We start from the raw sequence: 26,551 nt of genomic DNA on the forward strand, positions 1-26,551 counted from the left end.
TGCATACTAATATGAGATATTCCTCGACCAGTGGTAACACGTACAAGATAACGTCTAAGCAGCTGAGGCTGATTGCAGAGTGGACTTCTCTGTGGAGTGGAGTGCTGGAGGAAGCTAGTTGCAACCAAAGGCTTTGTGTGTGGTTTGGAGAGAAAAAAAAACAAAGAGAGAGAGCGATGGTAGCAAAAGCCTTAGGTGCCTCCGCTGTTCAGCAGCTGCGTATTGTGTGGTTCTGATGAGTGAGTGGTACTGAAAATATTCTTCTGTGCTCGAAGCTTTCTAGTTGTATTAGTCATCCATCAGACTTCTGGATTATTTAAGTGCTAAAGCTCTCCTCAAAGAACAGTGATATCTATTTGTAGAAGAGTACATAATGTGAAGTGCAATTCCAGTATATTAGTGTTACTCTGCTTAAGATGTTCTCWGGAATGCTGTGTCCCCTGATGCGGGACTTCATGATCTATAAAGCCCGTTTGTGATCTTGTAAGGCTTCTGGTTTGGTCCTAGGGCTTCGAATGATAATGTCATTAGAGCTTCTTCTCAGCTTTCAGCTTTTTCTCACAAAATCAAGCTTCTAGTTTAGTGTCATGTAGCTTTACCTTTTGGGCATTGAACTCGAACTGATAAATCCCAAGTAAAAAGGACAGCGACTGAAAAGATGCTTTGTAGTGTTAAACAGAAATACTTGTTTTGTTAAGCATGGTGGCCCTAAATCAAACAGTTAATGACCAAAACCATCTTGCATAGCTTCTCAACTTATACTTGGTATAAATCTGAAAATGCCTGGAGCTGAACTGATCCCCTTTTAACCTGTAATTCCTCTTTCTCCAGCAGAACTGCTTCTAAAAAATCCTTAGGGCTGCTGCTAGCTAGAATATTGATTATAATACAACATGATTATATTTTTAYGAACTTAGAGAATTTGAATCTCTGAAGTTAACCTGTATGCAATACCTAAGTAACACTATGTTCTAACCTCAAAATCAAGCRTAGTATTTCATGTAACATTTGAGATTGGTATGCTGGGAAAACGTTTGTTCTTGCTTATGCAGTCTGCTTTTTTGTGACTTGTTATTTTTTGCTCAAATGTTGCAGATAGTCTGTTTCCTCTAGCAACAGCCACCAGATGTTTAGCTGAACAAGGCTTAATTCTTTAAAAATGACCTCTAAGAAATGTGTGAAGGCGAACCCGGGGGTGGAACAATTGTATGTCAGCATGATTTCCATTTACTTGCTTAAAAACCCAGTGCACATTTGCAGTTTGATTAGAACAACGATGGATCCTTTTCTTTTTTTTYYTTTYYTTTTTTTTATTGTACAGCATGAAGCCTTCTCTGTAGTTTTTAATGTTTCCATAAATGTACTGTTCTGAGGAAAAATCCAACTGTCTCAGGGAAATTGGCATTATTTGGGCAATTAGTGCTATATGTGCCTAATCTCTCTGGTGGATATGCTGCCGTGCTGATGCTGCTGTGAATTCTTGTCATCTAGGCTTCTTATCTAGCCACAGGTCTTCCATGGTCTTGTTCTTTGCTAGGCTCATTCTGGTTATTTAACATCTCTATGGGAGGTCAACTGCTGTCTCGTTTCGCAGGTAGGTAAAAGAGGGGAGAGTGCCCTGCTGCATGTGTATTGGGTCTTCTGAGTACTGCTAATGGTTTGCGGGCCATGATCCAGTCACCAGTTTTGTTGGTAAGTCRCTCATCTAATCTGCCAGTGCCTCCTGGGAGCAGAGCTGATGGCCTAATGTTTTATAGGGGGTATGGGGTGAGTAGAGTCCTGATAGTAACTCCTGAGAGGTTCAAGCAGCCTCTCTCTGAAACATGCTCTTTCTAGGCCTTTGAGGAGCGCTGAGCTCAGTGCTGGAGACTACACAGGGACACCATGCTGGGGGTGAATGATCTGGTACCCAGATTCTTGGGTCTGTTTTGCTCTTTTGTTCTCTTCGGAGAGTATGTGGCCTTTTTCTGGGCATGCAGAGTCCAGACAAATCAGAGTTAAGCTGTGCTGTGTTAACACACACTCCTGTCCAACATGGTCTAGGTGACCCTGCTTGAGCAGGGGGTTGGACTAGAAGATCTCCAGAGGTCTCTTCCAACCCCAACCATTCTGTGATTCTGTGAGGGTTTCCCTTCCCCCCCAAGAATATTTTCTTCCAGATCCAGTTCTGCTTCCCTTGTTGTGCAGTTCTGACATGAAGGGGTAGGTGTGTGTGTGTGTGTGTGTGTGTGTGTGTGTGTGTGTGTGTATTGGAGGGAGGACCAAGTCGGCTGTAATAGTCTCCTCTTGCCTTGAGGCATGGTCTGACCTTAAGCTTAAAGTACAGAACAAGCAGTAGCTACTGTAGCGTCTCCAAAAGCACATCTGTGAACAGCATGATCAGTACAGGTAGGACRCAGCCGTTCTTGAGGAATCTAAACACATGAAAAGTGACATAGGTGATCTTCAAGAACAAGTTTTAGTGGCCTCTGTCCAGGGGCGTTAGTGACAGGTCCATACTCAAAGTATACATTGAGGAAAGTAGTACAGCTTTGCAAAGGGTTGCAAGGTGTCAGAGTTCAGAGCATCTGCTTGTTTAGGTGAGAGGTATTTCTGGAGATAAAACTGACCTTCTACAGGAAGCACTTCAGGCTTCAGTACAAAGGCTCCAGTTGTTTCAGTTAGATATCTCAGTGCATACTAGCCCATTTTCGGATGCCTTTCTGGAAGTTCTTGATGCCTCCCACGAAATTGTGACATAACTTGGGAGGGAGGTAACTTCACTGTCATGTCTCCCAGGAAGATGTGCGACTGGTATTTGAAGAAATACCTCCAGCTCCTCTCTCTTGTGTTGCTTGTGTTAGGTTCATGTTTTAAGTAACTTTCAAAAACARGTGTGTGGTGATACTTGTGGTGATAGTAAGGAAGGCTTTACTAAAATGTGCTCRTGATTCACGTACTCGCTGGCTACTCACTGGGTCTTATTGCTGTCATCTATTGTTGTCTTCCTTGCGCAGGAATTTGCATTTGTTTCTTCTTCAAGTCTAATCTAGATAGCTCCTTTTTTTTTTTTTTTTAATACTACCAAAATATTTTACTTAGTAAATATCTACCAGTTTTGAAATCTAGCATTTCCTATCCTGTTTTCTCCTGATGGGATGGGGGAGGGAGGTCATGCTATATTCTAGTGCTTGAAAAACATGTGAGGGTGGAAGACGTGGCTGCAGTTTTAGTTAAAGCTTTTTCTACTGCGGTTAACGCAAATGAAAGCCCTTGTGTTCTTGGCGTCCTGCTATTAGACAGGATACAAAAAGAGCTACTGGAAACTGCCAGACAACGGCTGATATTTAGGAAGCAAAACTCTTCAAGAATGTGCGTTTATCTTGAGTTCTTGGAAGAATCATAAACGTCCAATTGTCTGCAACGTTCTTAGCTGTTAATCTCATGGAGCTACAGTATGTAACAACTTGCTGYTGCTGCTAAGGGTGATACCATCTACCTGTAACTTTCCTTCTGCTGGCTCCACGACTTTCTTTTTTTTTAACCTCTCGGTAAGGATTCAGCTCAGGAACCTGACAGAAAGCTGCTCACTTACTGCTAGGTGAGTGAGGTGAGTTGGCTTGCATGGACTTTGTTGGAGTGCCAGAGCCAGTGAAATGGAGAGTCTGGGAGCGTCTGATGGATGGAGGAGTAGGGGCATGCCTTTTAAGCTAGTTATATGTTAAATTGGCTAAGCCATCTTTAAAACTTCTCTGATATGTACCAGGCATGGATGTGACTTGCTTTTTCTGGTAACCTAAAGGCTACTCAGTTTTTCTTACAAACTCATCTCGGTCATTTTCAGCCAGCAGGAGACAGCTAAAGCTTGCCTTTAGACATCCAGTCTGCCTTGCCTTGTACCCAGGACGGCGGCAGAGGAGAAAGCTAGGACTAGGCAAGGTCAGGAGGAGATGCGTGGGAACAGGGAGTGGTGCAGCCAGGCTCTGCTCTGATTTRCCTGGCCTGTTTTGGGGATGCTGGATGCCAAAGCTCTCCCTCTAACCCCAGCAACAGGCTCATGAGTGCTGGAACGTGCTGCTCCTCGGCGCTCAAGAAATAATAGGTCTGTCTTGCTCCCCTGAGGGTGTMGCGTGCCAGTGGGAGAACTGCTAGTGTGAAGCTGTTTTGTACCTCCTGGGCAGGGTGTTGTCTGTCTGCTTCTATGAAGAGCCRTGACCGTGACTTATGGCTGCTGGCTTTGGGGAGGCAACTTTGGGTTGGAGTTGCTCTGTCTTTGCTTAGCTTCAGGTTTTTAGCCTCAGTCTGGTGGCTAAGGCAGCCGTAGTCTAGGCTAATGATGGTCTGTTAACTTCCCTGGAGATGGAGTGGAAGAGCCTGAACCATTCTGTGATGTGGAAGCAGCTTTTCAGACTCCTAGGGTGCTTTAGAGGATTTGTGGAGCCACTTGAGGATTCACTTGAAATTAGCTAGTCAGTAACATGAAAAGTGTTACTGAAAATGTTACTGGGATAAACTGATGGCTGACTGAGAAARGTTTGCGTACTTTTTATGTACCTCAGGTCATGAGAAACCTGGAGGTAAATGCTTAACTGCTTCACTTCTCAGTTTTTGTAATTTTTTTTTAACTTGAACCTTCTTACAGTGCTTCAGCACTTGCAGTTCACTGAATATTAAACATGTCATCATGTATCTGAGCTACAATAAGATCCAAACTAGAAACAGAGCACAAATGAAGCTTTGACTTGCACCCAAACTCCGTGTGTAGTTATGCCATAAATAGATCTACGAAAGCTTTTCTGCAGCGGTGCATGGATGCCTAGTCTTACTGGTTGYTTTTCCATGGAAAACCAGAAAAGCRTGTTAATTGACATGGCCTGTAACTGGTCGCCACATGGATCAGGCCTAAGCTGCTTGCTTATACTGACATGTGAGTTGGGAAGGTTGTTTTACAGAAAAACTGACCTCTTAAAAAATAAATAAAAAACGCTAAATTGTACCTTCCACAGTAGTCCAAGGAATGTTTCTTTTCAGTACCTGTGCCTTCTTAATTCTTTTATTTTCTCAACATGCAAGTGTGCAGGGGAGGCTGGAAGAGATGCCTGTATTCAGGGCCCTTCCAAGGGAGACCAAAAGAGTCCTAGCAGTAACCAAACCCACTGCTGCGCAGCTGAACCAGTATGGACAGCCACGCTAACAAGCCCTGATTTGCTAGGTGCTGGATGTCGGCTGGCTGGTTGTGCGTTTGTAACGGAGCACTCCATTCAGTGGCGCATCTGGTTCCTGGGCATCTGGCATCTTTTATATCCTTTTTGGGAATGCTTTGGTGTGAGAGATCCCAGGTTGTGCTTTTGCATGTGCCCCATGGAAGCAAAAGGATAAGCTTCAGATAGGCGCTGTCCTGCTTACTTCCTAGCCAACTGACAGATAATGATAAGCAATTTCTGCTGGTAAATACATAGTTATTGTCCGTTCTTCTCTGCCTCGAGCAGCAGTGGGGATTTGCAATGTTGTGGTAAGTCATTCTGATAAAGAGTGCAGCTAATGAACCCCCCTCTCAACAGAACCTAGCTTATGCCAACTGTTTGACATTTAACTGGCACTTTGTAGACATGTCCAGGCAATGATCAACCCTACACAAAGACGTCTGAATATATTTAAATAGCTTCCCCCTTCTCTCTATTTTATTGCCTTGTTTTATCTCCGTGTGCAGTTTCATCTGATTGTGCTGAAACAGTTTGTGCGGAAGGATGGTTGTCAGACCAARAGAATTTAGTTCCTATGTTAAGGTTGAGGTTTTTATGTGCTGGAAAGTCCARCTTTTAGCATTTCCTCTAAAAGGCAGCAGATGTCAGATTGTCCTCAGTGTCCCTTTCTCCTAAACTACTTCAGTTGAATTAGAATCAAATCTGTACAATTTCTGTGATGAAACAGTTTTCTATCATCACTTCGTTCTCATTTATGAACGAAGAAAAAGAAAAGGCTTTGTCTGATGTCAGTGTCCAAGTTGGCATCTTTGAAAGCTGCATCATGTTTTGTTTTGTGAGATGCTGTCTTCAGGGGACATAGTGCTAATCCTTTGAGCAAGAACCCCAACTTGTCTCATATTAGCCCCAGAAACTAGGGGTTCAAAATGAAGAGGAGCTATCTCACTTGAGACAAGCTGAAGGGTACTGTTCTGCAAGCCATGGACACCAAAAGTTTASGTAGGTTCAGAAAGAAATGGGACAAGTTCATACAATGGCGGGGGGGGGGTTGGAAACGGGGCAGATTTTTGCATATTAGAATACCACCTTGGGTCATTAAATAAAGTGTGTGTGTGTGTCCCTGACTCCCAACACTATGCATTTCCTGTGCTCCATGGTCTTAGAGATCTACTGCTGGCCACTTAAGGTGGGAGATTGTCCATGTGGATCTTCTGTCTCCCTTACTGCAGTTTTTATGTTCTGATTGCACCTGCGCTTTCACTGCATGAGTTTCTTAAAATCCCAAATGCCTCATAYCTTGTGCCACCTGCAGTTTCTCGTGATTTGACTGAGAAAGCTAAGCTGTAAATGGCTTGCGTTTTCATTTACATGTGGTGATTCAAGGTGATATTTTGTAGCTGAGAATGGAACAAGGTAACTGCAGAATCTGTCCAAAAGTGTGAAACAGTGTATTTTGATAGTGTTAAAACATAATGCCCAGTAAGTGCTTGTATATCACACACTTTTTAAAATAAAAGTCATCCTTTGTGCTTTGAAACCTAGAAATGATTCCAATGTGGCAGAACTGCATTGTAGGCTGAAGAACTGGGCTTATTTTATCAGCTTTCTCAAGGTTGTGCTAATTGGATAGATGGGAATAGATACTGTAATGAAGTCATTCATTTTGAAAATGTACTTTAAAGGGGGTGCTTGACCATAATCCRGCTTCTATGGCATATTTTAGGCAGCTCGGCTGTCTCTCTAACTGATTTAGAGGTGGGAGAGGACATAGAATGGGAGGTTGGTACCTTTTGGAGGTCAGAGAGACCCTTAGTAGTGGAAGCACTTGGACTTCTCCCATGGTAAGGAGATGAGTTTCTTAATGGGCCAAAAAAMCCCATTGTTGAAGCCTTATGTATTTTTGTTGTTCACAGATCTGTCCCAGTTTGTCCATGGTAATATGTGAAAGCATTTATCCTCCAGGCAGAAGAAAGAAGAAAATGGATGGCCGTAGGAGTCACTCTGCTGCGTTGGGCTACTTAATATTCCTACTTTTTTTTTCTTTTTGTGGGAGGACTCAAAGCTCCTATTGTGTCACCAGCCCAGAATAGTGCAGTAGATCCATGGCAATCTGAAGGGTCATTTCACTACCGCTTCTTCTCAGCGAGAGAAKGGAGGGGAGAAAATTAGTATGTTTTAATGTTTTAGATCATGATCTTATAACTAGTAGGCTGGAATAAGGTGTTGTCTGTGGTATTCAACAAAATTGTTGCTCTATGTGAAGAAATCTGCCAGTYGTAACTAGCCAAGGCCATGTGTTGCAGGGCAAAATAATATTGTTATCTGCATGTGCTTTCCTTGTGCTTTTCCTATAAAAATCTGCATATCTTAATGTTAAAAGATAAACTACACGTTGATTTTAGACTTGGTGAGAATTAAAGATTGGAATGAGTAGCTCCCTGAAGCCCTTAGAGCTTCTCATTCATTGCARCATGGGCAGCTGGAATGATTGCAAGTTGTTACGAGGCTGATATTCATGACCTGGCGAGGTGAAGCTTTGAGCAGCAAAATATCAAACTGGCAGGAAAATCCTGGAGGCTGATACTGCTGCTATGTGAAACTGGAAGTAACCTGGGATCATCCAGTCTAATTTCCAGCTTAGAAGTCAACCTTATGTTCAATGGCAGATATGCTTTATAGTCAAAGTATTTTCCCAAAATATATCCACTTTCTTCTCCAGCTCCAAGGGAACTAGTGGCTGCTTSTAATAGCTGCACCTTCCTTATTTTTTTCTTTGCTGGCTATGTTGGCTTCAGTTTCTCCCCATCACTAATCCRGGGGGAGCCAAAAAGCATCTTCTCAACTCTATATACCAAACTCACTTGAGCTGCCTTAGCCTTATCATAGGGCTTTGCTCCGATTCTTGAGTGACGTTTATGCTTCTCCCTGCAATGTTGCTGTTTTGAAGCCRTTAGAGAAAGGGAAATGCAGCAGCACTGAGCTCTTCCTACATCTTCCCGCGCTTAGAATTTCCTCAGTTTATGTGGTTACTCCTGTTTGGACATCAAACAGGACCTTTCATCACGTGATCTTTCTTAGCACAACCTTGCGTGGGGTAGTTGTTCTGCTTTGACCATTAAAACACTCCTCAGATTTCCCTGAGGATATAATCCTGCCCACTCTGTTAAGAACAGAATTACTGGTCGTAAGGAATGGCTCTGAATTTGACTGTTTGAAAATACCCTGTTCAAGCCGTCCCCTTTTAAGTGGGTTTTGTTTGTTTTGTTCTTTAGTCTCGTATCCTAAAATTTGTGGAGTATTTCCTCCAACTTTTTGCCTTGAAGTTTCCCAAACAGAACAGGACAGACTGGGGATCCAGGCTAGGAATAACCATCTGAGGTTTCTCTGGGAACAGACTATCTCCCCCCCATCTCCTCCAGTCACTTTATCTATTTCCCTACTGTATTAAACTTTCTTTTATAYRTTTAATAGCCAGCTCCAGCTTAAAATACCTACCTAATGCTCACTCTCATTTGTTAACAAGTAACCTTATGTGGTTACTGATATGTTTATTTTTGTGTTTGCAAACCAACAGCAAAGCTAACTTATACCATATGCTTTTGGAGGAAAGTTGCACCCATATGGACGTCATGGGGGGGGGGGGAAGGTGCCTAGCTGAGATGCGCATGCTTTGCCTCAGTCTTTTGAATGTTGGTAGTATTGCAGGACTAAATCACTTTGAGAATGGAAGCTGTAAAACATGGTTTTGATGGCTGTATAATCCAGTACTTATTCAGACAGATGTGCTGAAGCTTTTCTTGTGGTTAGAGATGAGTGTTGCTCCTCTCCTGTATGGTGCATTTGTGTTTCACAGCATAGTTGAGCTTGTGCTTCATTATTTTCTTCAATGAAGGTGTGAGGGTATCTTTCTTCTGGCTTTAGCATGAAGTCTGTAGAAATTTAAGCATTGAAGCCTTTGTTAAATGGGATTGAACTATGTGAATGGTTTCAGAAGCTTGCAAAACAGGGACTCTGATGCATAAGGCCAACATGGAAGCAAATTCCTTTAGGAAATGGAGCAAARTGTTTAGTCTTTTTGCTAACAGTGTAGGACTTAACTATACCCTCATTCATACCTGTTGGTATTTATAGTTTTAATGCTRTGTGCCTTGCCTTTCCTTCCTAATAGATTGCAGGACCATAAGCGGGTGGAAGATTTGTTTGTTTTGGCATAATATCCACTTTACGTAGGCATGTCTCAAGTTTACAGCAAACAAGAGCCAGGCTATGAACTGTGCAAAGTCCCAAACAGTAGGCTAGGAAGAGAACTAGGATGAGTTGACTTGTAAAATTCTCTCTCTCTGAAACTAAAATMTTTTCAGCTGATTTCCCATACTAACATACTGAACCTTGGGTTTCTTTGGCTTTATTTCTTGGGGAGTCATCTCACCCATTTTTCTATTCAGATATAAATTAATCATTGACAACCAAACGAGCAAACATAATTAGCACTTTTYACAAAAAAGAACTGTACTTTGTACATAATTGCAGGAACATGAATTCTAAATGAAAGGCATCAAGCCACATAAGTTGGGAGTGATGTGAGAAAAGCTGGAGGAGATGCTGTGCTTTGAGCTAGCTGAGAACTAATGATAGGTTTTTGCAAGAGACAGAAGGACTTGGTTGTCTCTCTTCATATATTGTCCTTTTAGTAAAACCATACACAATGTTTGCACCAGGTCCTTAAGTCTATATGGGAAGATGTTCACTTTTCTAATAGTACTTCCAGAACCAACCTGTCTTCCCTCTCTTAAATTCTCTTTATATTAAGAGCWGCTTCTGAGACATGTAACACAAGTGTTTTTGCCTTAAGCTGATGTTGCTATATCAAATTCATGCAAGCTTGAATGCTTGTGTCAGTGCTGTTTGCTTTTGCTGCTTGCAGTCATTGCTCGAAACCAAATGTACTGTGGGTGGGTATCCAGTATTGTCAGTTCTGATGCAATGTAATGCTTGTTCACATCAAGTACCCAGTAGTAACCTGACGTGGTTGTTTTCACTGTTCACAAAAACTTCAGTGGTGATTCTCTTCTGCAGTTGAAGAACTTCAATTTGAGTAGATGTAGTCAAAATGACAAGATGCCTTGGCAARTGGAAGCATCCACTGAAGGTAGCTGAGGAATTTGATTACTGCCTGACTACTGTTTTTTAATCTGGGAAATAAGTGTCAGGTGGTGGGATGGAGCTGTGATGCAGACCRAGGATTATCAGTAGTTGTTCTGGAGACTGGCAGACACTGGAACTTTGTATGCTTGGAGCTGGGCATTGCAGCCACCTGAGCACAAGAGTGTCACTAAATACATCTGGCTGTGATGATGGGGAAAAAAATGTGCTGCAGCAGCTTGATATCTCTTTCTAGCTATTGATATTACTAGCTTATCTCTTTGTGGAGACGGAGGGTTATCTGCATAGTCCATCTCTTGTCTCGCACTATGAATGTGCAGATGGAAATGGTTGCCTTCCATCACTATGCAGGGATTGCATGGACTGCTGACATTAACGTCTCACTGCATCTCTTGAAAATACAACTTTTTCTCGGTGGATGTTCCCCTTTGGTGAAAGGGCAACATGATGTCTAGGAGAGCAGCCTGGTCTCTGCCACCTTGATTTGTGAACTTACCTTCAGGATAACAAAGTGGACTAAGAAAGGATGGTGCTGTCTCCTAAGTGGGCTGAACTCTGCAGGTTCAAAGTTGTACAGTTGTGATATACTTAAGAAAAGGAGGGAAACTTCACAAACTTGGTGTGTGAAAGCAAACACTATCAACTGGATGGGTACAGCCAAAGGAGATTGCGAGAGCTTGTCAAGACTGTCTTTATGAGAAACCTGAGAATATTTGTTGCTATCTCTTAAACTGTTCATGCCACACAGATCTGTAGTAGTATGTTGAGCTGTTTTATGTCAGGTATCACAGAATTGTTGAGGTTGGAAGGGACCTCTGGAGATCATCTAGTCCAACCCCCCYGCTCAAGCAGGGTYACCTAGAGCATGTTAGACGGGSTTGCGTCCAGGCGGGCCCTGCATATCTCCAGAGAAGGAGRYTCCACAGCCTCTCTAGGCAACCTGGTCCAGTGCTCACCCTCACAATAGAGAAGTTCTTCCTTATATTCAAGTGGAACTACCTGTGTATCAGTTTTTGCCCATTGCATCTTGTCCTACACTGGACTCCCTCTGGTAGTTCCAGGTGTCTCTTGTACTGGAGAGCCCAAAACTGGACGCGGTACTCCAGATGTGGCCTCACCAGGAGGTGAGTAGAGGAGCAGGATCACCTCCCTCAACCTGCTGGCAACTCACTTCCTAATGCACCCCAGGATACCATTGGCCTTCTTGGCTACAAGGGCATATTGCTGGCTCACGGTCAATTTGTCCACCAGCACTCCCAGGTCCTTCTCTGCAGAGCTGCTTTCCAGCAGGTCAGCTCCCAGCCCTCCAGCAGGTGCATGGGGCTATTCTCCCTAGGTGCAGGACCCTGCACTCGCCCTTGTTGGACTTCATGAAGTTCCTCTCCACCCAATTCTCCAACCTGTCCAGGTATCTCTGAAATAAGAGTRTGTAAGTCTGGAGACGCTCTCTCTCCTGATGCCAAACTCACTACTTACTGTAGCATGCAAACCTTGTCTTGATGGGTAGTGTAAGTGGTTTTATAAAAAGATAAGCCATATGAAGCACAGATACAGAAATGACAATCATGGGATGGTGCTTGCTAATAAGTGTGGAAAAAGCTGAAATATCCTTCCAACACATTAGTATTCTTAAACCATTACCAACTTGCATACCTCAGGTTTTAAAAAAAAATCAAAACAAAAAAAAGCAGCAAGGTAACCTTCAAGCTAACATTTTTTTAAAAAAAAAAAACCTGTGCGACTTGCTCTCTGGACTGTGTATGACGTCTGCTTGGTATTCCATTGCAGGTTGTTGATTGGGCTACTTTCTTGCCATATTGAGGAAGTAACTAGGTGCAAATATTTACTTTCTGTGAACATATGCGACTGCCTAACTATGTATCTTGGGATTATTATGTTATAATTACCCCACTGAGGAAGTGCAARGTTTTATGGAGCTTATAATATTTGTGTAGGTGTATCCTATCTTGCTGCTTGTGGGCATGGAATGGAACCAGTAACCAAGCCTGTACCTTGCACTGGGGAGGAGGCAACATCAAAACTACTAGCAAAACTGCAGTAGTGACCTTTGTTTTTTTTGTTTTTGTTTTTTGTTTTTTGTTTTTTGTTTTTTTTAAGGCAAGAGACTGAACTATTCCAAAAAACTGTCACAGAGCTCCAAAGCGTCTTCTGGTCCTCCTGCAAGGGGGCCTGTTACTTTTCCAGCAGCTATCTTGCTTTGTCTGCACATCATTCTTGGCTTCTTTCAATTGCTTAGACTACCTGGGTCAGTCTTTTTGGACAGCTAAATTGTTTCAGAAGGATATTCTKTTGGGAGCTCTGAAAAAGGAAGCCTTGAATTTTAGGGGCAGCAAAAAGGAAAAAGTCATTTGTCATAGGTGGTAAGGATACTGACCTATAGGATAGTACTTTGGGGAGGCTTGGGGTGTTTTTCTTCTTTTTCTTTTTTTCCCCTCCTTGAAGAGCTCATTTGGGGACTGTAGCACAGCTGCAGAGATGACTGTGGAATGCTTATCCTATAACTCCATAATTTGCTGCCCCTAAGGAGGGGGAGGAGACAAAAAATAAATAAAAAATAGGGAGATGTTTGTGAATCGGGTGCTAGTGGGCAAGGAGTATGCTGAGCTGCTGCCCCCCTTCGGTAGCAGCTTTTGGATTTGTTTGCCTATGCCTTAGCATATGAGGTGGTACAGTGGTGAAACAGCTGCTGCAGTTTCTGTGACACTGGATATTGCCATACCGTAGGACACTACTGCACGAAGTCTCTCTTACAGCCAGATTTGCTTTAACTGATGTTGGATAGTCTTCCCTGCATGGTACAGCTAGACTGGGATTAATCTTTCCTGATTTGAGGTGTGTATGTGTCTGGGCTTGCTGTCTAAATCTTTGCATTGAATTAGATATTYGCATAAAGTTTCCTTTTGGTATCCTTAGGAGATGCACCTGTGTTTGATGCACCTTCGTAACTGATCTTTTAGTGGAGGAGTGGCGTTCCTCTAGGGATTTGTTGCTTTGTGTAGTGGTGGAAAGAACCTTATCCAGATTGCTGGTGGTGAACATACTGCTCTTGGGTTGCTATGCCCTCTTGAACACCGTGAGAGCCCGTATGCTGTGTTTAGGGCTCTGCTGTGAGACCTGCCTACCTTTAACATTGTCTCTGATGGCTCAAGGCAAAGAGGAATCTGCATCACCATGACATTTTACGCTGACAAGACGTACTGTGTGACTTTTTGTCCTACACCTTTTCACCTTTTGAGGCCCCTTTGGGTATTGGTGGAGTCAGAGGAAAGAGATTTCCATCAGGCAGTCACAAGCCCAGCTTAGGACCTCTTGAGTCTGGGGATCTGGAGCCCTTCTCTTTCAAGGTAGGGTGCAGAGAACCTACAGCTAAAACCCATTTCATTATTCTTCATACACTTCACTGATTCTGGATGGCACTTGACATGAATTTGTTCTTACACAGAGGAAACACCTGGTGAGTGCTTGTGTTCGTTTTGGTGCGTGGCCAAGTTAGAGTAGTGTTCTCAGTACTCCTTTGAGTTGGTCAGGGCTACCTTTCAGCTCAAGCTGAGCTTAAATCTTCTTACCCCTTGCTAGTTAAGAGGTCTACAGTTTTCTTCGGCCCTGTCTGTTCACGTTCATGWCCTGTTGAGGACTGACCTTCTAGTAAGAAGCATCCCTCACCACCTTGAAAGCATTTGTGGGCTCTGAACTTGATACTTGTGTTCTTTTCTGAAAGCAGAAAAAAGCACTTTGTGATTTGGATAATGCAGAGGGTGTGTGTGTTTACCAACCAAAACACCAGTCTCTTCAAGCTATCTGAACCTGTCTGCAACTCATCCTCCAGGCTTCTTTTCCTTGCCAGGCAGTCCACAGATAAAAACAGTCGGACTATTGAGGTTAAGCTTTTCACCTACAAAAGTGGCGTTGCTTCCTGTGATCCAAGTGCACTCCTGCAGAGCCCAAGCTGTGCTAGTGGTCTTGACAAGGAATTTGCACACCTGTGACACCAGATGATGCAAGCTGCATCCATTAAGCACTACATGCCATCCAAGCACGAGAGTTTACCTAATGTGAATTATAACTTGAAGATGCACTTGGTTGCCTAGAAGTAACCTCTTCTTTAGTAGATTTTTTTCCCCCTTTCTTCTTCAAATATGTTGCCTGAGAGGAAGGAGATAGAGAAGGTATACCTGAGGCTCTGTTTTTGCTGTTAAGTAAGCTGATACTTCTGGGATGGGAAAAAAGAGTAGCTGTGGTACCTGGATGTTAGAGAAGAGAACGTCTGCAGGATTCTTAGTCTATACCAGGTCTGCTGTCAGGCTTTTTCCCCTTTATTTCCTCTGCAGCATCCTCGTAAGCATCTATTTCTGCTGGTACCTGATCTTGCATGGTCTTACTTAGCCTCTTTCTGCAAACAGACAGTATCCTAAACTTCACGCGTTCACCAATCTTCAAGAAGCCTTTCATACACTGGATTTTAAAGCCAGCAATGGTGTAGTGTGAAGTCGTAGCTCTCAAATTTTGGTATGTAGCAGTTGCCTCTTAGGACTGCAGAACTCCTGGGGTTGCACAGACAGTTGCATGTGGGCTGAACACCTGTGTTTTTCAGGGGTGCTACTGCCGACGAGGGGGGATTTGTAAGCCTCTTTTTTGCAGAGAGATGTTTGTTTGACTTCTCCAACAAGCCACAACATAGACTAGAACGGAGCTGGCAGTTGCCTTTTAGTCTTTTTTTCCTCCTATCAGCCTAAAAATAGTGCATATTACTGTGATATCACTGTGAATGTCTYATTGGGTTATATATATATATTTTTTTAAGATGTCCAACCATTCGTTTAGCTGTTCCAGCATAATACAACTGTTCATAAAGTGCAGTAATCCTCTGGTTTTCTGACAGATTGTGGTGCATATATAATGCATAATAATATGCATACATGGCTGCTTTAGAACTTCATGGCCTTTTGTTTTGCTTAAAATTGAGTGAGAAAGAAGTGTCAGTGAATCTAGCTTGCATCACACAAACCACTTCCCTGAGATAACCCCCCCTTTTTTTTTTTAACTCATTTTGTTTGGAAGAGCTAACTTTTTCCTTCATAACCTTCTTGGCTTAAACATCAAGCTTGGGGTTTTAAGAACAAAGTCCAAGGGTGAACTTGCATGGCGGGCACTTGGACCCTTCTTAGTGACAACAATCAACATCCAAACAGATTCATTTAAACATAACTCGCCAGCACGTTTATTTGAGGGTTGTACAATTAGTGCTTGTTAGCAAGTCCACAGAATCTTCAAGGAAAAGACTTCATGCAAGTTCACTTCTCTCATATGGCAAATGATGTGAGTGGGAGATGAAGTAACGTGTGTTTTGAGTGCCTCCCTTTGTGCCAAAACTATGTAACTGTAGTGTGTAAACTTGATAGTTGTGTGCATTCATGAACGTAGAGGTCCACAGTTGTCTGTCCCTCACCCTTCCCAACAACTGAGACAAAAAATACCATTTGTATGCCTYACTTTAAGATACTTGTCTGTCTATAAAGTGCTGTACAAAACCAACTCCATAAGTTGTTGAGCCAAACAATTAAATGGAAGCAATTCTTAATTTTTAAAATGTACCTGTAACCTTTAAGATTATAAAGAATTTTCCAAATGTGGGACGTCTGACATGATGTAGTCCCACCTGCCTTAGTCTGCCAACAACTTTTTTGATGCTGCTACTAGCTTTAAACTGCAACAGAGAAAATTGACCTACTTTTTTCAGTTTTTCTGCTGTTTTTTGCAATAGAGAGGACATTTAAAACCAGGTCAGTCTAGTGCTGTTTGGGAAAGTGCAGGTGAATGCTCATCTCTTTTGTAATGGTTTGCAGAGGTACTACTGGTGTATGATCAAATAGTAGAAATACACTCCTCTAACAAGAAGCTCACTGGGGGAATRTCTTGGGTGGCTGGGGGAGCGGGAGACCCTCCAGGTAAGCAGAAGGCTCTGGAGTGTGAGAGGAAAAGGCAAAAACATACACTTCTAATGGCTACAGAGAGCATGGACAGATTAGTATGACTTTGCAGTCATACTGCTAGCCTATGTGAACAGCCAAGATCATCTTCCAGGTCAGGCCAAGATGGGGTACTAGGTTATCTGTAAATTTTCTGCTTGGTAGCAGGACAGATCTCAAAGAATGTTTTCACTTTCCAGTTGGTGGACACAAACTTTACCAGAAGTGTGTGACTGGGTGGCTTTGGAAGAAGCTTTTTGGAAAGTAGCATGGGCAGAAGCAGGGTAAGAAGTGGAACGTCATGGAAGGAAAGAGATGAGGTGGTGGGAAGAGAAGATGCTAAGGGCACTGAAGATGATGACAGCGTGTATCAGTATGGAAGAGAACGAAGCCGTGAGTGAAAGGTTTTTCTTATCTCAGTTTAATATAGGAAGAGCATTGACATCTAGGGAGCTGTTAATGTTGCAGTGAAGTGTAGGACACGTGAAGCCAACTTACCTAAGGGTGTAAGATGATAAAAGGAATTAGGAGATACTGAGAACTTGAGGAAACACCTCATGCATCTTGGTTTTAAAATAATCATTGTAACCTGCATACTGGTTATCTCTTTTCTAAAGAGTGAACTGGTTGTCTTGATCTGTGCAAAGTGAGCATCTGATGCTGTCATCATGCTGCCATCTCCTYTTTACATGGAGTGAGCATGGAAGCTAGTGATCTCATCCTTATGCTTAGAACGTGTCAGCTGAGAGCCTTGGAGAATGTTAAGTCTTTGAAGTCACATGTGAAGTAGTAGACCTTGCCTGGAAAACACTCCTAGGATCAAGAGACTTACCAAAAGCATTACGTGTGTACATGGGGGAATGTTGGAAAATATTATGAGGAGTCATGTGCCTGTCCTGTTCTAAAGCAACAATCTTAAAGTTGCTTTGAGAAATGGAGTTGTGGGTTTGGTACAGGGTAGGATGAGATCATCCGTCCCTACAGAATTCCTTGAAGTTCTCGGGTTAAGAGCAGGTAAACTTTATGGCCAAACTACTCCCATTTGTTAGGGTGGTGATCCATGTGCCGAGCATTTGCAGTTTGATTGCTAGCATGTGTCCTCACTCCCAGACAAATCAAAAATACACGCAGACCTGGATCAGGTCTGCTTGATTTGATTTGAGGAAAGGGATGTTCACTTGCAATATTTGTCTCAATTATCTGAAATTGCGTTACAAAAYGGCACTCTGACAGCTCCGGATCTTATTTCGGTAAGGTCTCCAGAGTGTCTCAAGTAGGTCAAAGAAATTCTTAGTGCAAGGGAAGCAAGCCTTTCCTTCTGAAGGGCAGGAGTACATATTGCTCGACTGACTCACACTAGTCCCTTGTTTACATTGTCCTTTACTACTACTACTACTACTACTATCAGACATAACCAACCTGTTTTCTCAATTAAGTCTTATGAGCTCTGTTGCTGTGCCAGAACAGAGTTGTGCTGTGCTTATGTTGTCACGATGAGTGCTCAGGAATCAATACATCTTCCGGCTAGACTATATTCCTTTGCCGTTACCGATGACAACCTGACTGTGGCAGGTGTCTTCAGTGCTGGCTAGAAGCTGGTTTGTAACCCTCACACTTCAGTTTTGTTGATAGAGGTGAGGTGGTAATTAAAATTTTTGAGTCCTAAGTGTTTGGGTGTGTAGGATAGCATGGCTGAGCTAGCTTCTTCATTGAACTAGCTGTGCTTTAAGTAACTCCRTTTCAACCCTATATCTCTTTTATTAAATAACTGTTCCTTGGTCTTGAAGTATATTTTAGTGAAATGAATACTGGAATCGAACTGAGTCACCATTAGGCAAATATCTTCCTGCAGCTTTGTTTAAATGCAAGTAACTTTCGGCAGCAATCTTGCTGAGTGGGTGGAAAGGTAGGAAGGAAAATCGTTATGAAAAAGTTCGTATTGTGGCAGGAAATAGTTCTMGTGTTCTGAGTAGTCTTTAAATATTAATGTGACAGACTTCAAATTACAGTCTAGTCTTGGTGGTTCTCCTGCTTCTCTTCGAAAACAAGTGCTTTTTCTTTGTTAGTTCTTAAAAGCCGTATTTGATGCCATATTTACTACACTCATATTTTTATATAATAGCAATAATAAAAGATATGGAAGAAAACTTTGTGCAATTTGGTGYCCTGACAACTGGGATCTGCTAATAGTGTCTGCCATAATAAGAAGGTTATCAAACAGGCGATTCACTCTTTCATTGCTGATCTGAATTCCTGTTTGCTGCAAGAGGCTTTCAGCTAAAAAAGAGGATGTTTAGCGTTCTCAAACTGTCAGGTGTGACCTTTCCATCCTTCCCCTGGAGGAAGTCTTACACAAATTAGAAGAACAGTGGGGAACAGGGAAGAATGGGGGCGTTGTGACTTATAACTGTTAAAAAGCTGTTGCAYGAGCTAGAAAATGTGTGGTGGAGCTCAGCCTGCTTACTCTCCCTGAGAAGAACAGAGTTGCTTGTCCTGTCCAAGAAGCAGTGAGCGGGATGCTTTAAGAGTCAGACAGCGGTTCATCTCTGCCGTCAAATCTGAAATTTGGCGCGCTTGCCTTGAGCAGAGTTTAGACTTAAATCTGATCGGAGAAGAAGAGAGCAACTTGTATCAAGGCTCAGAAGGAATTCCTTGAAGGAATAACGTAGTTGTGTAATGGATCACTACTTCAGCGTGGCCTGCCCTGCAACCGCCAGCTGAAAATTGAGGTCAACTCCAATATTATGAACTGTTTGAACCGTGTTGAATTGTGCGTGTGAGCCTCTTGGCGGCTTTCAGCTCTATTGTGTTATCATAGCGGGTAAAATTCTCATGTTCTGTAATGATGCTATCTCTTGGCAGCAGCTACCTAAATGCTTGGAGAAGATCTACACCTAGGCATTAGGTTCTGCTGCAAAACACTCTTGTTTTCTGGATAGATCAGCTCTGCAGGTTGTAGGCTGGTGGTAAATCAGTACGGCAGAATGGGCAGGTGGAAGGTTAAATGGATTTTGGTACCGTACGGCAGATGCTGTAAATTGTAGCGCGTTCTTAAACAGCCTCTCTGTTTTTCCGTTCCACCTCCAGTTAATTGAGCTGTTTTGAAATCCTTTCCTATGGTTTTATTCTGTATAGACTTTTTTTTTCTTTCTGGTTAACATGCAACTGTTAGCTGAATTTCAAGATGAGCAAGAAAGTTTTAAAGATCTCTCTGCAACTTTTCCAAAACATTATCATTCCTCTTGACTTCACTGTTATGCAGTCTTCTGCCAAAAACCCTGAAAGGAAGAGAATCACTGAGTTCTGTTATTCTCTTCGGGGTTTCAACCTACTTTCCATGAAGTCTGTCATATTGGTATCTTCTTGGCCCACRGAACTGTGCTGTCCTTGTTGTCTCTCAAAATGCTGTGTGCTATTTTCCAGCAGTAAACTGGCTAGGGGTGAGAAGGAGCATAGCAGAAGTTGCTGTTSTGTTTTTGAAATGGCAGCCTCCCAGGGCTTGTCGTTCATTTGATGTGACCATAGTTTTGCTTTTGATTTTCAGCGATAGTTTCATAGGTGTTGGATAGGAATTCTTCTGGGGAGGGAAGCAGTGGAATAGAATTGCATCTACAGTCTACTTGTTCCATCTAGCTAGTCTTACTTGCTCTTGGTAGAGACTTTTTGTTACCCTTTTTGTGAGGTCTGTAGTTCTTGCACATGGATTGCCCCCTCAATGAAAATGACTTTGATATCCAGGAAAAAAAAAAAAAAAAAAAAAACTCCTTCCTGGCTTTGATAGGATCTGGTGTATTTTCCAAGGTGTTACTTTTCATTCATATAATTCCTCTGTTCTACTCATCTTTTCCTAGTCATCTAGCTCAGCAGCTCAGCCCTAAAAGCACACCATCATCCATGCACATATGGCTTCTATTCAGAAGTAAAAAGATTCAATGACTTAGCTATTTTTTTCTCTCTTCCTTTCAAGTCTTCTCCCGGAACAGATGGGGGTTGGGTCCAACCRAAGTGGTTTTGGATATCTGTCAGGACATCCATCATTGCTTTTGTGAGCTGTACCAGCATATCACTTGGGGGAAGTTGTTCCTGTTTAGTGTCACACTAAAAGCAATGTACACGCAAAGCAAATGTAACTACCTGCTTGCTAGTATCCACGCAGCCAACTTTAAGTGGCACTAAATCAAAATGAATGCCGCTACTGAAAGTGTGTTGGGAGTCTCCATGATGAAGAACCAGTTTGTCCTGTTTACCTGTAATGGATACATCCTGATAATCCGTATTCCGTTTTAACTATTAAAGCTTGAGCTCCTTGTATTGGAGGTACAAGGAAGGCTTGGTAATACTGAAGATTGAGTTTCTTGGACATGAGCATCTTCAATTCTTCTGAACTTAGGCCAGCGGTGTCTAATCGTGAATGGCAGTTCAGAGTTGTCTACCACGCGAGAGCTCTATGCCGCAGCTTCTGCGCTTGCAGAGCCAGACTGTAGTATGCCCGCAGTACAGATCTCTGACCTCGYGGTTCTCGACCTGTTGGGTTTGCTGCAAATGTGCTGTGTGGCATTTTCTACAGGGCTCCATCTCCGTGAAAAGAGGCTACAAAGGATCGTCTGCTTTTTCCCCTGTGGAAAAGAGCTGCTGAGTTGTGCACTAGACAAAATATCCTGTGGATTGTAAGCTGTGCAACCTGAACTAGACTATTAACATCAGTACATACTTAAAGATGGGATGTTCTTGTGGAGTTGTCACATCACATGAAGCTGGTCCATGTATGTGGATTGCTGATTTAGCTCCTCTTTAGTGTGTTGACTGTTTTTCTAACATCCKGCTGAGAGACGGATATCCTTCCACTGAAGGAGGAGTCTGTTCAGACTCCRTTTGATGTAGATGCTCCAATGATCTATATACCCAAGCACTGGAAAATAATTCCCAAATACTATTGTTCAAGTTGTATATCTCTTTATTTAATCTTTGCTCTTTTTGCTAAGGGATTTCTTAAAAAACAAAAACAAAACTTGAAGATGCTCAAGCAGAGGAAAACTGTGCCCTCTTTTGTGCATACTTCTAGAGCTGCAAATGGAAATGGATAGAAAAAATCAGATTTGTGCTAAAGCCTTGTTCACATTGAGAAGCTGGATTTTTGTGCTGGCAGCAACCAGCGTGTTCTGGATCTGTTGTGAATGATTTCTGCCTTGTGTGCAGATGACTCAGATCAAAACAAATTTCTAGAAATAAGTGTACCACAACTGGAAGATCAGGGAAAGTATACTTGTATTTCAAGAGTTAACACTTGTTCCATGCCACTGGTTTGTGGATGCATAGTAATTGTTTTATTTTTGGACTTTGGAGGACTGGAAATAGGCAGGTTAGCTTCAGCATGTTGTGAAACAACCAAAACCCTTTCCAAATCCCTTTGAAAAATAAGCTATGAAAGTATTGCAGGATCATTGAGCCAATTTCCTTAATAGTTCTGAAATCCCGCAAATACAATTGTATTTCTGGGTGTACCTGACGGCATTCAGTTGACTATATCCTTCCACAGTGAATCTGGTTTAGGTGATTTCAGCTAGCACTTTTCTGCTGACTTTGGAGGTATTTGTTAACTTCCATGCAAACATTGATGCTGTTAGCTGTAGATAWCCACATGGAATTATGGCACAAACCGTTTCCAGCATCATCCAGGAACTCTTCTATTTGCATCTGGAAAACTGAATGCAACAGTGAGCCCTAAAGAAATATAACTCAGTATGTATAATTCCTGGGATATGGGGGATGCTTCTAGGTAAGTGTATTCTAGTTGTAGATTCTTGCTCAAGAACTGTGCCATGGTCACTAGTGCATCCACATCTACTGTCTAACACCAGGTGTGCTCGTTCCGTGTGCAGCATCTGTACAAGCAAAGTGTAGTGCACCATTTCCCTCCTCCTGCCCATTGCTTTGGGTGTGAGGAGAAGCTCACCTACTCCTACTTCAGGACCTCCAGACCGTCCTATCAGACTGAACTGGGCTATTGCTACAGAGGCTTCGGGTTTTCACTCCTGAATGATGGAAGTTGCCTCTGACTACAGAGGGGCCCCAGTTGGATCACTTGGCTACTCTAAAGATCCAGAGCGAGTGTATGTTCCAGGATAGATCTCCCGGTGAGATGTCCATCTTGAGTTTCCTTCACTGCACTTGTAAAGCCAGGACCTGTGAGATCCATACAGCATCAGCCTGTCTCTTCAGGTTGGCCTGCAGGCACAGAGAAACCCTTTCCCTTGCTGTGCTGTTGGTGACAAGCATCTGTTTCTTGTAATCTTTTGACAAAATGAAGGGACTGGTGCTTATTAGATGCACCAGTGTGTTCTCTGGTGTAGTCCAGAGTTGCCTGCAAGGCCTGCACGGGGATATAATGGAGACAAATTTGGGCATACAGGGCAGGAGGTATACTTGAGTTTCTCCTGGGGAACTGTCAGGTTTTGTTTGCCAGTTATGTTTGGGCTGCTGGAGAAGATTTTGGCCTCTGACTTTCTTGCCTGATTGCATTAAAATGTATTTTGCAAAAGTTCATTTATTTGGAAACTAAATCATTAAAGATGGACATGTCAATATGAACTGTATGTTGACACAGCTTTCAGGAAATTCCATAAGCTTTTAAAAATAGTAAGTCTTGATTTGGTCAAGCCTCTCTGAGGCACCAGTTTCAATTAGCAAACATTTGAGGTTAACTTTTGAAGATGCAAACCTAGGTAGGRTATGACTTTTGGTATACTAGATGCATGTAATTTCTTAAGTGTTTCAGTATTTTCTTCTAGCATCTTTCACTTGCCACTTTTTGTCTGGCTTTTTTGCATAACACTTAGACTTACCTCTTCATGCATTCACAGACTTTAGCCTTCACAGTTGCTTTAAAGATGGATCTTGTTCTCYGTATCTTCTTTCCACCTGACATTCTGGTGTAATTGAAATTATTTTTATTAGGACTAATACTATACATACTAACTTGAGTAGGGAGCAGTGGATGGGCCATTATTTATCTTCATGATGTTGAGACTTTTTTTTTATCAGAAAACTGTTAGGAAAACAGTAAAGTTAATACATAGCTGTTAACTTCTTTGAGGCCTAAATAGCTTTGGARAAATACTGGAAGTTTGCCATGTTGTACATTTCTCTCTTGGTATTTTAAAATAATGATTTTCATTTCGTTTATCTTTTTTTTTTTCTTTTCCCCAGGTAAGAAACCAAAAGCCGCTTGCCTTTATTAAGTTCTCAAGAACATAATTGACCACTTGGTACATTATAAAGATGCATTAGGAAACTGGATATGGTGCCAAAAGAACTACATGCGTTTCCATGACACTCTTGAACCCTGACTGAGATACTTTTGGATATATATATATCTTCTAAGAAGAAGAGTGCATACTCCAATTCCTCTCTGCCAGCTCGCTGGCAGAGATCTTTCACTAAGATCATGGACCATTCTAATAGGGAAAAGGATGAAAGGCAGCGCACGACGAAAGGAATGCCGGGAAGGAGCGGGCACGGTTCTCGACCATCGAGTTCATCTGCCTCTTCCGGTGTTCTTATGGTGGGACCTAACTTCAGAGTGGGCAAGAAGATTGGGTGTGGGAACTTTGGAGAACTCAGACTAGGTAAGAAGCAACTGTTTTAATGGCCTGTTATCCAGGTTAGCATTTCACTGCTGGAATATAAGTTCATAAAACTTAACTCTGGTTTAAGAAATTGGTGTGTTTGTCTTGTTTCCCAAGTGYTGAGCCACCTTACCTGCAGCTTCTGACTCAGAAAATGTAACTGTTAACACTGTTCTTATTTGCATAAAGTCAAAGTGAGTGCACTGGAGAGGTCGAAGATGCAAAATCTGAACAGTCCCAACAATGAAGACTGTTCTCTTCAACGCGGAATGTCTTGCCTAAAGTGAAAAAAAGTCTTCTCAACTGTCTGGATTGCTAAATCCTGCTCTCAATCTCTTGTTCATAAGTTAGAACATCTCCTTAAAGGAATGGGTTAGACTGTTCCCCAGTGCTCAGCTGCATYTTCTCTATGCCACGTCCTTCACTGACCTCGGTGCCCTAATTTCTGCCCCATCATCCACTCCCTGATCTGTCCCATGCGTTTGACTCGCACCCTGCTCTTAGCCAGCTGGGGCTTCCGAGCCATCTGGCTGCTTTAGCCCTCTTAGCCCTTGCTTTTTCTTGGTCCGTTGGTCTTCTAACAGCATGTCTTGCAGCTGGTTGCCCAAACAGATGGCTTTGCGGACTGTGTTGTGTTGGGCTCTTAAGTCATCCTAAACAAAGGATGTGTTAATGGTGTTTGAGTTTGTTTTTTAAATGAGAAGAAGGGAAGCAGCCGGTGTTTTTGRTTATATGCTTCTGAGCTCTCAAACTTTGGGATAAATACATTTATTTTTTTTCAATTAGAAGAAACAGCTTGTGATAGTCTCACATGGACCTGTTTAAAAACGCTTGCATTTCTGGGTTTTCTGCTGAATGAAGTGGATTGCTGTGCTGATGAATTTGAAAGTGCTGAAGGCAGGTGGACTGATGTAAATACCTTCTGCCTGAAACTTGGTGACTACTTAGAGGTGAAATTAAAGAGAAGAGCTCATAGATAAATTGGTCGGGAAACTGCTTCAGGTAACCTACCATCAAGGAATTATAACTACCAGCAGAGGCTTTGTAGAGTCTTGCTTAGGATCTATGTATGACCACAYTTCTTTCTAAGGCTTGGCTACTGTATCTACAGGACAGGACACCTCTCCATAATATAAAGAGTAACTAGGTTGCTATTATTTTCTTYGTAAATTGATTATTTTGATTTCAACTTTGTGTCAGAGAAGTTGTACTGACTTACAGGAGTACAGCTAATGCTGCAAAGGTGGAGAAAGTGAGATGAGGGACAAAAATTCCCAATTCCCGAAGAGTGAACATACAGCACGTGGGCATTATTGATGCCTGAGGATAATACAGTTTGGATCCTCATGATAACATAACATGCATAGCTGTGTTGCATTATTTTGATGTATTGCATTGGAGAATTATACTTTAAAGGGAAAGGACCCCCAAAYGCAAATGTCCATAGCTGCGACTCCGTGTCTGCTTCAAACGTTCAGCAGGTGTATTGGATCCCTCCAGGTAAATGGCTCTTGCTTTTMTGCAGCTGGTGTCCAACTTCCAACAACCCTGGAAACAAGATTTGKTTTTTTTCCACGTTTCTCAAAGTTTTAGCAGCTTGAAGGCTTGGCTCTCAGGTTTCTAACTAAGGTATTGTTTCAAAGCATGGATGTTAAACAAGGGGTTTTGCTTTGGAGAAGATTGCTTTACAGAGAAATTCAATTTTAGCTATGGAAAAAGAATTACTTGTTAACAGAATGGCTTGTAATTTTGGTACAGTGATAAATTACCATGGTAAATGTTTTGCTAATAGTGGTTAACAGAGTATGTTGTAACTCGCTGTACTTGGGCAAAGGGCCAGGCACACTGATAATGGGAATTAAGTGTAAGGTCCTTAAGCTGTATTATTACTTGAAACTCGTACACTTTTTGCCAGTCGTTATGGCTTGAAGAACTTCTGTTGGCTCGCACAGATGCGATGCTAATCATTRCTGAATTGTGCTATGGGGAAGGAGAAGCAGCACGTCTGAAATACGAGCAAACAAGTCTAACAATTCCGTCCTGCAGAGATGCATGGCAAGCCACCTCTGCTTTTTTTTTTTTAATGTGGTTTCAGCGAAGTAAGGCATCAGTGAGTGCTTTCAGTAAACACAGGAAGCACAAAGTCACGCACTGTCTGTAGACTGGTAAACAAGGGCAAAATGTATTTTCCAATTCTCCAAAGAATTGCTTTTTTCAGGTGTTRTATTTTCACTCTAAGCTCTTTTTATATCAGCACACACCAGCTCACTAGGGGACTGATTGCTCGGTGGGGAGGAAAAGCAGTGTCACGGAGTGAAGCCGTTTTCTGTGAATATCGAGTTAGCTGCTTAGGGTCGGTCTTCCTTGTTGTAAATAAACAGCTCCAGGGAGATTATTTTTGAAGCTTTTGGAGTCATGCTGGAGCAGTACAGTAGGATTTCAGCTGGAAAGAGCTGCTGAAATGGGAAAGGAATAAAAACAAAAATCAGTGTCTGGCCTGGAGTAATAAGATGAAAGTGCGTTAAGTGGCTTTTCCCTTGGGAAGACTGCAGGGTAGGTGGCTTGTAAAAGCTTAGAGACTACCCCCCCCCCC

The 26,551-nt window shown here is 42.3% G+C and overlaps 1 protein-coding gene across 4 annotated transcripts in view; it reads left to right on the plus strand.

The window, feature by feature from the left end:
- Positions 1 to 26,551, plus strand: part of CSNK1G1 (casein kinase 1 gamma 1) — a 126,594-nt gene that overhangs the window by 22,931 nt on the left and 77,112 nt on the right. For 2 of the 4 annotated variants that reach the window (XM_085300703.1, XM_085300702.1), the window contains one exon: positions 23,540 to 23,958. The exons of 1 other annotated variant lie outside the window; for it this stretch is intronic. In XM_085300703.1, the coding sequence (XP_085156829.1) occupies positions 23,778 to 23,958 (181 nt within the window). In that variant the 5' untranslated portion in view covers positions 23,540 to 23,777. Of the gene's footprint in view, positions 1 to 16,533; positions 16,727 to 23,539; positions 23,959 to 26,551 lie in introns of all 4 variants that reach the window. One more of the 4 variants, XM_085300704.1, reaches the window with a different exon arrangement.

The sequence above is a fragment of the Rhea americana genome, unplaced genomic scaffold, assembly GCF_003343005.1.
Source record: "Rhea americana isolate MKP2758 unplaced genomic scaffold, rheAme1 scaffold_168, whole genome shotgun sequence".
Lineage (NCBI taxonomy): Eukaryota > Metazoa > Chordata > Aves > Rheiformes > Rheidae > Rhea > Rhea americana.